The sequence below is a fragment of the Miniopterus schreibersii genome, assembly GCF_964146895.1.
Source record: "Miniopterus schreibersii genome assembly, chromosome: 2".
Taxonomy (NCBI): domain Eukaryota; kingdom Metazoa; phylum Chordata; class Mammalia; order Chiroptera; family Miniopteridae; genus Miniopterus; species Miniopterus schreibersii.
In genome coordinates this window covers 151431669-151449302 of record NC_138102.1, presented here as the reverse complement: position 1 = coordinate 151449302, position 17634 = coordinate 151431669, and the positions used below count along the sequence as shown (strand labels likewise).

At 34.4% G+C, this 17634-nt stretch overlaps 1 protein-coding gene across 1 annotated transcript in view; it reads right to left on the bottom strand.

Moving 5' to 3' along the window:
• Positions 1-17634, bottom strand: part of SYT10 (synaptotagmin 10) — a 58159-nt gene that overhangs the window by 19954 nt on the left and 20571 nt on the right. Inside the window, exon 3 of the mRNA XM_081129204.1 lies at positions 7616-8183. Coding sequence (XP_080985330.1) covers positions 7616-8183 — 568 coding nt within the window. The remainder of the gene's footprint in view (positions 1-7615; positions 8184-17634) is intronic.

Below are 17634 nucleotides of genomic sequence, written 5' to 3'. Positions count from 1 at the left end.
GTTACTAAAATATGGGGTTAAAAAGCTTCTCCTTATCTCCTACAACCTCCAAGCTCTAAAGTACAAGATGCAAATGACCCAGTTAAATTATATCCTAAATATAAATTTTTCACTAATTACACTTAAGAGAAAAAGGATTGCCTAGAAATTTCCTGAAATAACATTGATTCCAACTGCTTTTTTGAATGATGCCCAGTTATTGCTTAGTTCTCCATAAATTTAGGTAAAAGTTGTTAACGAGACAGATTTCATAAGATTATAAGCTGTAAAGATCGTGTGTGTGTGTGTGTGTGTGTGTGTGTGTGTGTGTGTGTGTATATATTTTTTGGTCATAAGTATCATAAAATTTTTATTTAATTTAAACTATATTAGTATTCTGAGATTTCAATTTTGTGAGAAGTTGAACACTCATGTTAAAAATATTCAATTCTTTCCCTTCTTTTTAGCATGGTAATACTCTAACATGATTCGAGGCAAACAACACTGAACACTAAGAGTTAATTAAAGGTTTAGAACCTAGTTCTAGATCTTCTATTAATTGTCTGTGTGAATTTAAGTGATTTTCTAAACTATAAAATGAAACGATCATATCTGAATTCTCTACCAATCCTAAAATAATATTGCTCATAAGATCTTCTCAAAATCCTACCCCATGAGCTTTTAAGTTAATATGAAAAGACTTCTGAACTGTTATAAGTCTCAGTTTGTCCCAGAGCCTAGGTTCTTTAGTGATTAGGCTACACTGCTTCAACTAGAGAGAGAGGGGGTGGGGCTATATGGCAACTGTAATCTTTATAGGTAGAAGAGCAAAGAAATTTATATTGTTAATTATGTAGATACAAAGAATTTGGGAGAAAATCATCTTGCTTTTTAAACAACCACAGATATGATTAAAATATAGTTAGCTTTCACTACCAATTTTTAAATGATATTCTTTTTTTTTAATATGTCTTTATTGATTTCAGGGAGAGGGGGAGAGAGAGAGAGAAACATCAATGATGAGAGAGTCATTGATCAGCTGCCTCCTGCATGCCCCCTACTGGGGATCGAGCCCGTAACCCGGGCATGTGCCCTGACCGGGAATAGAACTGTGATCTCCTAGATCATACATCGATGGTCAACCATTCTTTCAATGAATCAAAATATCATACTGTGCTTACCCAACAATTCTGTATTTATTTAAAAAGTGTGGCATCAGTGTTGAATTAATTCTAAATCTGGTGGCACAAATTTAAGTTTTAGATATGCTTAATTTTGATTTTTTGTTTGGTGAAACAGAACATTGTAATCAATATTACAGAAGTCTACTGCTTAAACTAATATTAAAAAGGCTAATATAATCACTGCTGTGGGCTATCTTAAAGTCAACTTATCTTCAATCTTTCACTTGAAATGCAAAGTATAGTCAAAATAGACCGAACGGACACTGAAGTCTGATACTCTAAATGAACAAAGATATGATTTAAATTAAAAAATAATATAATAAACTATGGCGACTTATTGAATACCAAATATTCATAAGACAAAGTTCCTTTTAACAGCTGGTCTGAACTGAGCAGGTGTTAATGTCAAGAAGAATCAGGCTTCGGGAACTCTCATCATTTTGTGATAGTCTATGGTAGACTCTATTATTTTAAAGTTATTTAAACTTAATTTTATATTATAACATAGATGCTTCCTATCCATTCCTGCAAAATGACTAAAAGACCTGATGGACAGGTTCATCGAATTTATGTGCATCATTTGAGTTAATAATTAGTGGCAGCCCATTAGCAGATGTGTTATTGGTGACATTCCTGAGTCAGGTTTACAGCAGAGATGAAATAGAAAGTTAGGCATGCTCAAGAGCAGATGTGGCCAATTTGCAGGCCTGTGGCTTCAATACTGCCTGCTGTCCCTGGGAGATCTAGCGAAACAGTCCCTGGTCAAAAAGGTTTATTCCCTACTGCTCTGCTTTCCACCACACTTTTTTTCTTAGAATGAGGTTGGCATTTTGCCCCTCTTTAAAATGTTATTGGCAAACACATTATCCCATAGTTAGTAGACTTTATAAGAGAGTCTGTTATAGCTAAATGCAAAAATATACATTATTATTCTAATCCTGAGGTAGATGAAGGATGGTTGGGGGAAGAATGAAAAATATTCACAGAAATAAGAAAACAAATTAAATTTTAAAAAAAGTATTTAAAGAAATTTTAGTAATGTGTAATAAAACACATTACTTTAAACCAAAGCTCAGCTGGTACATTTAGTACTCTGAATGGTTGGTACAATGAACACAAAAGTTTCTTTGTATTTGTCATGTTGAGGCCTACTCTTTCAAACAATATTTGACAGATCCTTAGTTAGAAGGCAACAGATTCAAGCACTGTATAGCCGTAAACCAGGTGAATGTGGTTATGTATATACACCTTCCTTTCTTGTGAGAATTCTTAAGTGTCTAAAGAATGTTCACTGAACAGATGAGTAAATAAATGAACAGGAAAAATGTTAGCTCTGTTCAAAAAAAAAAAGCTTTTCCTTATCTACCTATACTTTCAATGGCTTCTTGACTGCATGAAAAAATTACATTTAAATAATCAAAAATACATTAATTCCCGATAAAAATATACATTCTTCTTGTATAGAAACAATTTATTACTAATAAAATTATGAATATAAAATGTTTTAACTTGATAAAACTTATGACAATACAATTAAAAATATTCTTGGTTTATTTTATATAAGAATTTGTGCCATCCACTGAATAATTTGAAAAACTTTAGTCTATGGAAAGTGGTTAATGTTAACAAATATAACTAAGCATACATTTATCAATTTGTGATAAGCAGGGTACATCACTGCACTGTTTTTCCCCTCTGGCAGTGGTACATTTGTACTTACATACATCCTTACACTTGACCTTCTATGAAAATTTGCTGTTAATTTAGTTAAAAAGTATTTATTGATTAGCCACTAGGTGCTCATATATCCCATAAGGAATGCAAGAGATAAATGAGCTAATTGCTTCTTCCAGAAATCAGAGGCAAGTGGCAGACACAGGACATATACTTTTAGAATGTTGAAATAAGCGCAACAGATAATGCTTTCATCATCATACATTACCTTTTCATTTCCATTGCTACCAGCCTCAATCAGACTTCATTTAATCTCATCTACACTGCTAAGACTCCTACCTGATGCCCTATTTCATAGGCCTCCACTCCTTATCCACTATACATACTGAGATGCCATATAAGATAGTATCTCCAGTAGTTTCACTTCCCTGATAAAAACAAAATAAATATAAACCCCTATGGCATTGAAGATCCTACTGATTACAGTTTAAATATCACATTCTACTTTGGGTTCCCTTTAGTCCCTTCTTCATCCCATATTCCCACTCTCAAGTCTACTTATTTCCCCTGAAAACATTCCAGTCTTGATTTATTTTCTTTTTCTCCAGCTGTTTTCTCTTCAGGGAACATCCATTTCCTTTTTTCAGGATTCTATCATCATCCAAAGGTGGTCTTAAATACTATTTTCATCCGAGATACAATCTGTACCAAAAAGTGTGTGTGTATGTGTGTACACAAGACCATATTTGTGGAGATGATCAGGAAATGATTATATAGTATTATTTATATGTTGGCATATACTCTATTTTTTGTATACTTTTTCTTCCATTAGATTAAATTTCTTGACCAAAATTTGTATTTTACTAGTTTTTATTTCCACTTTGTACAAAGTATAAACTTTGTACCTAGAAGGTTCTCAGTAAATATTTATGTAATCAAATTGAAGTTATTTGAGTCAAATGTTATAGGAAAAAAGAAATTTCATTTAATAAACTGGCTTAGAAAGATTTTTTAAATAAGGCCCTGGGCAGGCCTTTCGATATATGGAAAAATGTGACAGATTCTATGATGAAAATTTTTTGGTGTGAGATACATAAAATAATTAAAAACAACAATCTCATAAAAGGCAGCTACTCTGATTTCCACAAAGTTCTATTTTTAACAATTATAAGATATCATTGGTGTAAAGGGGAAAAGGTCCATGGCATCGATACCAATATGATAGTAAAGCAGGACTTGATACTAAGGAGATTCATCAGAAATTAAAGATATACCAACTATTTCTTTACAAATTGATATTTGTTTCCTACTAAATTTTGATTATATTGGAGATTTGCAATTATATAAGGGCACTCTTTAAAAACTCATACATGATTATTTCAGATAAAACATTAAATTATAAGAATGTTTTTTTAAGATTTATGCTTAGTCCAGCCGGGCGTGGCTCAGCGGTTGAGCGTCAACCTAGCATCCAGGAGATCAAGGTTCGATTCCCGGTCAAGGCACATGCCCGGGTTGCGGGCTCGATCCCCAATGACTCTCTCATCATTGGTGTTTCTCTCTCTCTCTCTCTCTGCTGCCCTCTCTCTGAAATCAATAAAGATATTAAAAAATAAATAAAAAAAATAAGATTTATGCTTAAATAGGTAATTATTTATACTGTCATCAGTGTCCCCTAATACAAAGATAGCTAATATTTTAATTCAAATATATGTTTTATTTGGTATGTAAATTCTTTTATACCTATGTTTACCTAGTTGGATTCCCTTTACAGGTTTCTACAGGATTTGGATGAGTGAGGGCATATGATTGTACTTCTTTCTTTCTTCCTCCTTCTTTGTAGAAAAGTGTATAATATATGTGCCAAATTATTTAAAGTTAATGAGTGTTAGAAAAGAAAGTTTCTTAAGCAAATTTCAGCCTATAACATTGTTTTCATTTTATTAATCTGAAAGCATGACATTCTTTAATGATTTTTCAAAAGCTAAAAGAGGTTTGCCTGGCTGGGCCTGGCTCAGCAATTGAGCATTGACTTAGGATCCAGGAGATTGTGGTTCGATTCCTGGTCGGGGCACATGCCCGGGTTGTGGGCTTGATCCCCAGTAGGGGGCGTGCAGGAGGCAGCCAATCAATGACTCTCATCATTGATGTTTCTCTCTCCCTCTCCCTTCCTCTCTCTGAAATCAATAAAGATATAGTAAACCAAAAAAAAGCTAAAAGAGGTTTTAATTAAATACTACACTATCCATGAAGATGATACTGCTGTATATTGTGAACTTTGGTCCCACAGCCAAGACATTTAGGTTTCATTGCTATCTTCTCAATAAAAAACTCATAAGCAGTACCTAGAACAGTGTGTAGGTCAGTGTTCCAGTTAAAAAGAAATGTAATTTGACTAAATAATACAATAATACATTTTATTATCTGCCTACTTATTTTTATTTCCACAATATTGAAATGAAAATGTCTAAAGGTGTGGTATACAGAATAAAGGCACCCCAAGGATGGCCATGTCCTGATTCCTAGAATCTGTGAATATGTTACCTACATAGCAAAAGGAGCTTTGCAGATGTGATTAAGATTATAAACCTTGAGATGGGGAGATTATGCTATATTACCCACATGGGTCTCATCTAAACAAAGGAATGACTGTGGCCTCTAGAAGGATAAAAGGAAATGGCCCTCCTCTAGAGCCTCCCCAAAGTAACACAGCCCTGGCCACACCTCGATTTTCATCCAATAAGACCAAGTCAGGCTTGTAATTTATGGGACTGTAAGATGCTATATTTGTGTTGTTTTAAGACACTAAATTTGTAGTAATTTTTACAGCAGAAATAGAAAATCAATAAATCAGGCATAAAGGAGAGTTGAAAATAAAATTGAGGAAGTTAATATAGGGTGTCCCAAAAAAATGTATACACATATTTTGAATAATTATAAAGGCAGTGTTTATTAAAATACATTTCATTTTCAAAACTGAGTGGTCAGCAGTTAAAGTGTGTATACATTTTTTGGGATACCCTGTATTTACCCCAAAACAAATCTGTCAAAATTGAAGTTTCCCAAAGAATCCCTACCTTTTTTAAGGACCAGTTTGAAACACAAGAACTTAAAAATGTAAAAAAATCCACTGTCAATCTCTTAAAATATTATACTTATTATTAGATTTCATTTGAGGGTTACTTACTTCTGACCCTAAATATATGAATAGAACATGCTTCAATTAATTTTTTTTGCATGCCTAGTACTTAGTCCATGTCAAACACATAGTAGGCACTCAAAATATTTGTTAAATGAATTAAAGAGGAAGCAATATAAGATTAGGGAATATCAAGAGAAATAACCTAACAATTAACTGCTATCTATTTTTATAGAATTCTAGAAGTCATATTTTTTTAAAACAGTAAAAATGACTACTCACCATTTCCCCCCTGTAGTAATATAAGTAAAAAGGTAAAAAAACAATATGAGATCAAGAGAGTCCCAGTTTCAAAATTTCTTCTTTGTTCCCTAATATACATATATCACAAGGGAGATCATAAAATAAAAACACAACAACTAAAAATGTGCTTATGTCATGCAATAAACTGGCAGTATAATTTTAAAATTAACCTATCATATAATTTATAGTGAAAATATGACCCCAATAATTAGTAAAATACTGATAAGCAGAAAAACACAAAAAAGGGACTACTTTGAATTTAAAAATAATTTTCTTATTTTAAAAAATAATGCCTTGTCTATATTCATAACTTCTATATTTTAAGCTTATGAATTATGTTGAAACTTAGACAAAAGATGGTAAATACATAAAGACAACTTGGTGGTAAAAAATTAAATGCCTCCATTTAAAAACCATTAAATCAAAACAATTCAGCAATCTAACCTAAGAAACCAGTTCTCTAATTCCACTTGCATAATTTTATCCTGGACAAATAATCTCAAATTAAAAAAACCAGAATCTATGTAAAAAAGAGCACAATAATTTTAAGTATAACAAAATTTATGCCTAACTCAAATGTCCAATAATAAAAGAATGGTTAGGTAAATAGATCATATATTTAAACATCATGTACTAAAACAAATATCACATGGAAAAAAAATAAGTGGAAAAACTTTCAAACTCAGTTTGATCTTAGTAATTTTAAACATGCATTGAAAAAAATTTGAAAGCAATATGCCATGATATATATAATTGATAGCATTATAGAGTATTTTAATTCTGTGCTGTTTTCCAAATTTTTAATATTAAAGTTACTTTATAATCAAAAAAGGTATTCTGTGATTAAAAGAAAAGTTTTAATGTAAACAATCACTTGTTGATCATTCAGTATTTCAAATACTGTAATTGTATCTATTCCAAAAAAGCTTCGGAAGGAATGGGATGTTTTAGACCAAACCAAGGACTGTTCAAAATAGCATCAAAGTACATTTTACGTTTGATCTGAGGAACACAATTACCTTAAACAAGTCAAGACTAACTATGAGGTAGCTGAGTGCTGGGAATATAGGTGACAAATCCTTTACAAGAGAAAAGACCTGCTATTTTTAGTAACTTACAAGAACTGTTTTTTTACTTACCCAATCACTAATGGTTCCTATACACTGTAAGGTACCTGAGTTATTACTATGTATGTAATCAAGTCCTACACCTTTGCAGGTTCTTAGCACATAAATTCCGTAACTTTATCAACTTATTTCAGTAAGCTGGGTAATACCTTGTCTTATATACCACAGCAGGTCAAATAAAACAGTGTATGGGTAGGACTGTTACTTACTGCGGTAGCCCAATGAATGTCTCTCCAGACTGTGGCTTCCCTGGAGAGGTCAGAGACATCAAACAAATTATCAAGAATCACTTCTCCAATCATGTCATGTCTAGAAAACCTGTCAAAGTCATATACACTGAAGTGTAGTTTTCGGTTGCTTATCTGATCATATGCTACGGGAAACTGAAAAGTTTCATCAAACTGAGGATTTAAGGTCTTTCTGTGCACGCGGGTCTGGTACTTCTTCTTCCTGTCTGGGAGAAGGTACATCTTCACGTACGGGTCGGACGTTCCCGTGAAGTCTTTAGCAGGGAGGTCTAAGGCTTTGATGATTTTCACCACCAGAAGTTCGTTTTCATAATCGTACTGGAGGGTAAAGTTAAGTTTCCCGCACGTCTTGACATCCTCCTTCCGGTTGCCCTCAGAGTCAACCGACTTCTGCTTGTAGAGCTCCGGCTTTATCCTCCCGATGCTGGTGGCTGTCTCTCCTCTCTGCAAAACGGGCTCCGTGCCGATGCTGAAATCGACGCTGGACACGTGCATCTGCCTGGGTAGGTGTCTCTTGAAGGAACTGTGGCTGCACACACACACGCAAGGTCATTTAGGTACACTGTGGGTAACAGTATTCAGTAGTGACATACACACTGCCCCCATCCCCAGAATAATGAAAGCATTATACTTATATCAGTAGTAAACACGCGCACACACACATACACTTTTGAAAATTCAGAAATGCAATATTCAAAGGAAAAGTCTCCTAAAATTATAGAAACACTTGAAACACACAAATGTAAATATTTATGAGCTTCTGAAATTTTGTCCTCTCAATCATAAGCTCCAGTTAAATAGAGTTAGGAAGAAATGCAATTACCAACAAAGTTCAATATTTCACAAAATGCTATCAGTCACCAATCAACTGGGCATATCTAGATGTAAGCCTTATACAGACAAATTGTACAGATGGCTGGCTTCTTTTCATCTGGATATTTATGTCTCATGGATTCCATATTTTAGTGACTGCGGCATTAAAATACAAAACAAAAGCCCACATTTTCTTACAGTGTGTTAATTATTTCTAATACTTAAGATAACTAATGAATATTTACTTTCAAAATGAACATATAGTTGTGACAGCCCAAATGAGCACATTTTCCTTTTTGTCAACATGGAGTGGGTTTCAGAAATTCTAAGGATTAAAAAAAAAAGTAGACTTTTAGAATTTGGGACATAATAAAGTTTGGGACATAATAACATAATCAAGTTTTTAAAATTCAAACTGATTTTCCTACACTTATGGTTGCTGTTCACCTAGTCAACATTTCTAGAACACTAGCTAAATACCCTTCCCAGTGTCCTGCAAATCTGCTGTACGTTAGGACCTGCTTCTCTCACACTTCCTCCATGATTTCCAACATGAGCCCTGTCAACTACGTGTCTCCTCATGACTTTGTCCCAGGCCTTTTGTTCGTTGCTTTCCTCATTCTGTCCATTAGACTAATCATCAGTTCTTGGACTATAATTATTATCTTGAATCTGATGGTTCCCTAAATATATTTCAGATACATAAATTTCCACTCCCATGTCTCTGTTATCTCCAAAGGAGATTTCTAAGTGGATGTCCCAATTTTGCCCCAATCTCAAGCAAACTCACTTTTTTCTCCCCTTTGCTCTCAAACTAATTCTCTCTTCCACAGTACTTGACAACAGTGTTAACATTTTTAGCAGTTACTCATGTCAGGAAACCTGCAGTATGCTTTGAATCACCTTGCCTTTATCCATGGGATTTACTCAATTTTCTAAATCCTGTTGATGTTTGCTTTGAAACACCTCATATAATTGTCCATTCTGTTCCATTTCCATTGCTACTCAGTCCAGATTCTCAGCACCTTATACTTTGCTTTCTAGAGTAGCTTTCAACTGACTTTCCTTCCCTCAGCTCTCCCTTATGTTTAATATCTAACACTTCAAAATCCCTTACTTACCTGGTGTCTAATTACATCAGGTATACATCTTTTATAGCACGAATACTGATGATACTGCTTAATGAATACATAATCCATTGATACACATATAAAGACTGATTTAAGAGCAATAAAATGTTAGTAAATATCCATAAGTGAGATACCTAACCAGGATACCATTTGACAAGTAGTTAGAGGAGCTGAGAATGTTAAATCCAGAAAGCAGAGAAAGAAGCAGGGGTAGAGAGCAAAGATGGGATTAATGTTGGCTGTCTTCTAATATATGAAGGACTGTCAGGACAGAATTAATAGGATTTATGGAAGTTAGAGGTAGCCAGAAGTCAGCTTACTACAAGGGAACATTTAAACATATCTAGAGCAGTCCAAAATGGAGAAGTTATAATAAACTTCCCCAAATAGGAAGTGTAGAAACAAAGGTTAGATTTTGAAGAAAAACATTTCTGTCTCAGGTGAGATGCTAGACCTCTAAGTGTTTTCTAGTAATTTCTATGATTCTCTGTCATTCTGTGGTTCTTTGATAATTTTATGGGTCTAAATATTTGAGATATTATTTTGTATATTAATAAAAGAGAATTTTAAAAAATCAGAATTATAATCTGAGGTAGTCCAAGTTCACCCTCTTACACTTAATTAGCTTATTTTCTATAACTGGACAGAAATACTTACCAACTAATTGAAACCATAAAAAATGCTTAAGTTGTATGCAAACTAATTCAACCTCTTGAGAGTCCCCTTTTATACAAATAAGGAAGACAAACCAAAATGAGCTGTGCAAGTATCAGTAACTCTTTGCCTTTTACTGTATTATTTATAGACTTCTCAAAAAGTGTTTTTTTAAAGGAACTATAGTGTGGTGACTGCTGGTGGATGGGTGCAGAAGAGGGTACAGGGGGAAAATGGTAATGGGGAAAAAAAGTAAAAAAGGAAAAGAAAAACTAAAAAAAAAAAAAAAAAAAAAAAAAAAAAAAAGGAACTATAGTTCACATACGCTGCAAATTAAAGTAACGGTTGAGACTGGTAAAGTGGGGGCAGAGACCACAGGTGGACACAGTGCAGTGATTCTGTGGGACCGCTTCTCCTCACTGCCCCAGAGGGAGGCCCTCAGCGTGCTGTCTTAGAGAATTCTAGGGAGGGAGGAGCCTTAAGGAGAGCAGGATATCCCAGTATTTAGAATGGGGGAAATAATATCCAATGAGAATATGGCATGAAATAAAAGATTAATAAAACATGGGGAAAAAAATATATATACACTAGAAAATTTTCACAATAAAAAATAAAAGTGTGACCTTCCTTTTCAGATTTTGCCAGTAAAGGTTAATATACATATTGAGTGCTTACTATGTGGAGGGTACAGCTGTAAATTCTTCATCAGCTCACTTGATCCTCAAGTAACCTTATAAGGTACTTACCAGTAAGTTCCCCATTTTACAAATTAGGACACTGAGGTGCAAGTGGTAAGTAACTTATTTAAAGTCATATAGCTAGGCAAGGTGCTGAAATTGAAATTTGACCAATTTGATTGAGGCAGTCTGGGTCTAGTAGCTATATACCCTTTAATCACCATGCTGTACTGTCACAGTGGTGGTTATCTCATTTGACTGAATTACTTATAAGTAAATATATAAAATAATTAACAATATTTATATATGTTTTTATGTAAGTTTTTCCACTTACACATTATATATGACATAATTATTTTATCCACTAGGTGCAAAGTTTACTTGATTAAAAGAGCTTGAGATATTTACTTTAGAGATGTTTTAAACTTTTTTGGCTAGTTGAAAGAAAGCAAAGATGTTTAATTTGTAAGTTATGATCAGACATGTACAAAATTCTTATTAATTCTACAGTTTTGTAGTTTTTGATAAGAAACAGCATGTTTTGAAAATACTAAGTAGCAAAGTAAAATTTGTAAGGTGATTTATGCTCTATTATACATTGAAAACTGTTAAGAAGTGATAATAATAAAAACATACTCTTATGTAAAGAAATATAGTAGGACTACTCTATCTCATATGATAGAATTAGCTCCTAATTAAAAAAATACTAAATTTAAGACCCAATATTTTAGTTTCTGTATCTAAGTGTGTGTGTGTGTGTATTTATTTACTATATATACTTTATATAAATATAAAGACATATATATATATACATATATATACATATATATATCTTTACCTGCTTAAAGCTTGAAATAATCTGTTTCACAGATTGATACCATTTAAATGCATTAAGCATGCTATTAAATATATTTTGACCTTGATTCTATCCCAGATATACAAGATCAGGGGCTAAATTAGGGTCGGGGAACTGTCAGAGAGTATTTATGAAATAAGGATTTAAAAAGGAATACAGGTAGTTTAAGTTGTTGTAAATTGTTAAAGGGGTCTAGTATAACACAATTTATATATTCAATGTTTCTAAGAGATTTAGAATATTTTATTAAATAATCTAATATTCCTATCAAAATCACTTTCACTTATGGAGCAATTCTTTATTTTTGTGAGAAAAAAAATCCCAAAAGTTAATGCCTCAATTTTTTTATAGATTGATTCCATAACTTCACACTCACTTATACTTTTCAATATGATGAAACTTTAATCTATCCTTTCCCTAAAAATCAGTAATTCCTTTCTTATGGCTCTGAATATAATTGTGCAGCTATAAAAAGCCCCTTCTAACAGGAATCAGGGTAATAAAGTTTTTGTTCTAGTAAGCCAGTGCCCTAATTATAGGGTAAATAGTGCATATTCTAAGTCACAGTTTAGCTAGTCAGCTAAGAGAAGCTTTAATTATTCCAATGTTAAACTATTACCATGACAACACAGGTCTTCCTCTAGCTTTCTTTTTTCTTCTTTTTTCTTTTGGAATGCCAGAGATAAGTGGCTAGTCTCACACAAATATCCAACCAATCCAAGTACAGGCCATTTGATTATTTCTGATCCCATTCTTTCCCTTCAAATCTAGGAAAGCACCACCCAAGTGCCTTTCCAGATGGAGAAGGAACAACTTTCCCCACCTTACCCGGGACATGGAAGAGTAGCTAGACATAGTGAATATTGCTTGATACAGGCCTCTCTCTGATCAACACTCATCTTTCTAGCTCAGACCCTCTTCTCCAACTTAGACAACCTTCCCAACTCAACAGAACCTCCAATCCATAGATTTTATTACCATTTCATAATCACTAATTCCTTAATATAACTCTTCTCTTTACCCAGTTTCAACCCCATGACTAATCATTATAGCCACTTGTACGCATATATCCCCAATTCCTGTTGCTCTATACTTTCTTAGTTCTAGAGCAAAGAGCACTGGTTAAATTCAATTCTCTATCGTCCCTACACCTGCACAGGTACAAGTGACTATGGCTGGAGTAAAACATGAAACAACTCTCACATTTTCACTCTAAATTCAAAATCATACTCCTCATATTGGCCCTAAGCTGCACAGCAATCCATTCTCTCTCTCAAATCTCCTAGACCTTAAGACTATTCCACACCTTCTCACCTTTCTTCACCCCTTTCTCAACTTCTCCCTCATTCCGTCTCAATTAATGACCATACTTTCCAATTCACTAAGAAAATTGAGGCAAAGAGCAGAAATCTTCCAGACTCACAGTATCTCATCAAACCTCCTATCAGAATCTGTACCCATATATTTGCCTTCCAGTTGATGTTAAATTAACCACCGTGCTCCTATCTAAAGACAATCCCTCAACTTGTAGACAAATTCCCATTTTCTCTCATTTAACCTTCAAGAATGCTTCTGACTCTTGCATTATTAATTCTTTCTCCCTCTTTATAAGAAATACTCTTATAATAAGAAATACTCTTATTTTTCCTATCTCAAAGGAACCTTCTATTTACCCCACTTTCTCTCTCTGTACTGCTCTGTTTCTCTAAAACATCTGCAGCAAATTCCTTGAAAGAGTTAAGGATGGTATGTTCACTGTCCAATTTATTGCCTCCCATTCTATTTAAACCCACTCTAACTAGCTTTTCACATGTCCAACTCCAGCATAACTCATCTTGAGAATGCCAACAATGTTTCCCTCATACTGCTAAATTCACAGGTCAATCCACAGTCCTTATGCCGCCTGATTTTATCAGAGTCACTCCTGGTTGTTCACACACTCTCTTGACTTGGTTTCTGGGTCATTTCCTCCCGGCTTTCCTCCTACTTCATGAGTCTCCACTTCTCATTCTACTATGTTGTTCCTGATGTCATAACACTACAGTACCTCAGGGACTCATCTCTGGTTTTCTTTATCTACACACCTCTTTGATGATACCATCTCCTGGTGTTGAACACCATCTATATAAGTACCCCAAATTTACATACGTATCACAGATTCTTTCCAGAATTCAAGTTATTTTCAGTTGCCTACCCAACTTCTCCACTTTGATTTTTAATAGAATCCTGAAACTCAACAGGCCTAGATCACCTATTCTTGCCTCTCAAACTCACCCCACTCACAGTCTTGTCTACCTCAACTTGACCTTTCCAGGTGCTCAGGCCAGGGCCTTGGAGTCCTCCTTGATTCCTCTCTTTTTACACATATGCCACAGCTAATCTGTCAAGACATTCTGTTTGTTCTACCTGCAAACTATATCCTGATCCATCCAGTTCTCACCATCATTAACTACCATCTTCCTGGTCTGACTCACCATCACCTGCAGTCTCTCTACTCTATCCTGTATTTCTTTCAATGCCTATTCTCAAAACAACAGTTCATGCCACCCCTTTGATTAAAAACCCTTTAGTGGCTTCTCATGTTACTCAGAGTAAAAGCCAAAAATGTCTTAGCACCTGCTGTCTCTCTGATTTTTCTCCTAGCATTCTCCATCTCGCTTTCTCTGCTATAGCTACACTGGTCTCCTTGCTATACAAATGGAAAGTTCTAGCTTCAGGACTTTTTCTTCTACATGGAAAGCTCTCCGCAGACACCCTCAATGGCTAGCCTCCCACCTCTTCAAGTTTTGGCTGAAATATTATCTTCTCAGCAAACTCGATACTATCATAAATAAAATTGCAATACTGCCTCCTCCCCCATTTAGACCTACCAATCTCTTTATTTTGCACTATTATTTTCTATAGAACTTTTACCTTCTAATACACCATGTAATTTACTTAGTTATGTTGTCTGGTTCTTTTCCACAAGACTGTGGGTGGGGATTTTTGACAGTTTTGTTCCCTAACATATATCAAATGTTTAGAAAAATGCCAGGCACATAACAAGCATTCAATAAATACTGAGTTAATAAATTTATTAAATGTTTTTTCTCCCCAATTTTTGCCATCTTACAAAGAATCAATAAAAGCTGTTTAAAGGGAAAATGATTTTCTTCTCAATTATGTAATATAATAGTTAAAATTCATTTAAGTAATCTATTTTTATTCTGTTCATATAATTTACTGGCAACTGTAATTTTATAGCAATTAATGAAATAAATGTCCAGTAATTATAAAAACACTTGCCCCCCACCTTTCTCCGTGTTAAAAAAAGTATAAAAATCATAAATGGTGGTAAGCAATTGCTTTTGCTCTACTATATATTTAAAGGAATGCTATGAATTCGGTTGGGAAATATATCTTGGTAGTTTTCAATCTACAATAAAGTTCTGAGAACATATTTAATATAAGAAGCAATACAAAAAGCCTTAAACATTAAAAAAAAAAACACCTCTCTGTAATAACTGGTCAAAATAATAAATCCAAGAACATTCTATTTAGTATAACTAGCTCTCTAGAAGGTCTCTTGATCTAAACTATGTATTCTAGCTTTAAATTTCTATGCTCAGTGTGTCATTTAGGCTTTGCCTTGGGAGTATACTGCTAGTTATCATGAGCCTTCCTCCTGATGAGCACAGCTAGGTTTTGCAGGAAAATGTCTTAAGTCTTCCAACTGAGTTTCCCTACCACCCTGGGTGACACCTCTTCTGTTTCTCCACATTTCATTGAGCATACTGCAAACAGTGTATTAAAATACCCTGTTTTCAGATTAATATTCCCTTCTACAACCCTTTTACTTGATTGTGGTCTTAAAATGGTGGAGTCAATAGAATTCATCTTTTTATGAATTTCATAACACCATATACTACGACTCAGGAAATGTCTTTTGAAGTTTGTAACAAAATAACTTAAGGTTTCTGTGACTAATAGAATCCACTTCCCAAGCATTGTTTATACTGTGAAAAAGGAGGGCCCAATCAATTTAAAAATCAGTGCTTTTAAAGAGGAAATAATATTTATCAGTGCCAGGAAACAAACTCTCCAAGTTTGAATCTATTTTGTAAGGTTTTGTCTCTGGCCTTCGTTCAAAGAAACATCCCATTTCAGAAAAGAAGTTAGTGGATACAACAAATGTTTATGTTACCCAAAGGGGATTATTTAACCACTTCAGGCACTTGTACAGCATGATTTATAAAATTTTATTTCAAGGAGCTAGATCTCAGTTTCCCCCAGTGTTCTGGACAAGTATTGCTTCTTGATATCCTAGTTAACTATATACCTTTTAAACTCTCCCTTGGTGTAACATGTTATTTTCCAGTCCTTAACAGTGCCCTGGAATGGACAATTGCAATTTTTGCTACCTCTTGAGAGAAATTTAATTTTAAAAATCTCTTAAAGAATACTATACAATCCGGTTTTACAGATTTTTCCATAAGTCTTCACTCCAAAGCTAACTGCAACCAAAGCTAACTGTAAATCCAGCAGCACATGTGAGTCAATGATTTCTTTCTATGTATATTTTCCTGCTTTTGTTCACTGGGTCATTGCATTTCCTAATTATTTTCAGTAGGTACTTAGCCTCGCTAACAGTGGCTAACCTATAATATTCTTCATTGTCAACAAATTATTTTGCCACTTACTATTCACCTCCCCTTTACACTCACCACTAATGAGTGCCCAGAAAACTGGCCCTCATGTTCATGCCTGGGAGTGTACCATCACTAACCCCTTTTTAATATGAGCATGGTTTGTATCACCACCTGATGCCGTTTTTAAAGGAGTAAAGGGAAGTGGAGAGATATCAATCAATCAAAAGCATTCACTTACTGCTTATTATACACCCATGAAGAGATGGGAGTTAGGTTACACAGTTGTTTTCTGAGAATTTAGCATCTAGTTTGGCAGAACACCTAGAGCTCAATATTAAGGCAGTAAGTAATTAATTGCTACATTGTAACTATGGCTTTAAAGAATACAGGATAATAGCTTATAGTTGGGCAGAAAAAGTAGACTCTCAGATTCATTTTCTTTAAAGATCTTACAGTCAACAAAAAAGAGGTCATCACTGCAGATCAAGGAAGTAGCATGTGAAAAAAAGCACAGAGACAGACAGCTGAGGTCTACAGGGACCCTTCTCATTGGCAACCATGAAAGATCTATTTGAATTGATAAGATGAAGTCATTGCATTCATTTGTTGTTGACGGTTTTTTTAATTCAGCAAATACAAATGTATACTTTGAGTTCTCACAGTGCTTTGTCTAGGTGTCAAGAGCAATACAGTAATGAATTTGGCCAATTTTCTGCCTAAGAAAGCAATGTAGAGCTATGTGTGTGGGGCATGTGGAACCTCCAAAAATGCCATGATGGTAGCTTGGTATCATCAGATTCTAATAGTTTGAATGTCAGGATTTTAAAAGGTTTGGACTAAACTTGAAAAGACTGATGTATTACTTAATTTTTTTATAAGGTATCTTAAATTCTTCCTTTACTTTTCTCAGGTTCCTGCTTTTTTGTTGTTGTTTGCTACTTCCTGATTTTAGGTTTTTTTTAACCTTTAAAAGACGGCATTTAAATTCGGTCAGCATTTAAATTCGGTCAGTGGGACCCACTCCTTGCCGGGAACTAAAGTTCCCTTTCATCGGATAAAGGTTAATCTTTATTGATTTCAGAGAGAGGAAGGGGGGGAGAGAGAGAGAGAGAAACATCAATGATGAAAGAGTCGTCACTGATGGGCCGCTTCCTGCACACCCCCGCCTGGGGATCAAGCCCGCAATCTGGGCATGTGCCTTGACTGGGAATCAAACTGCGAT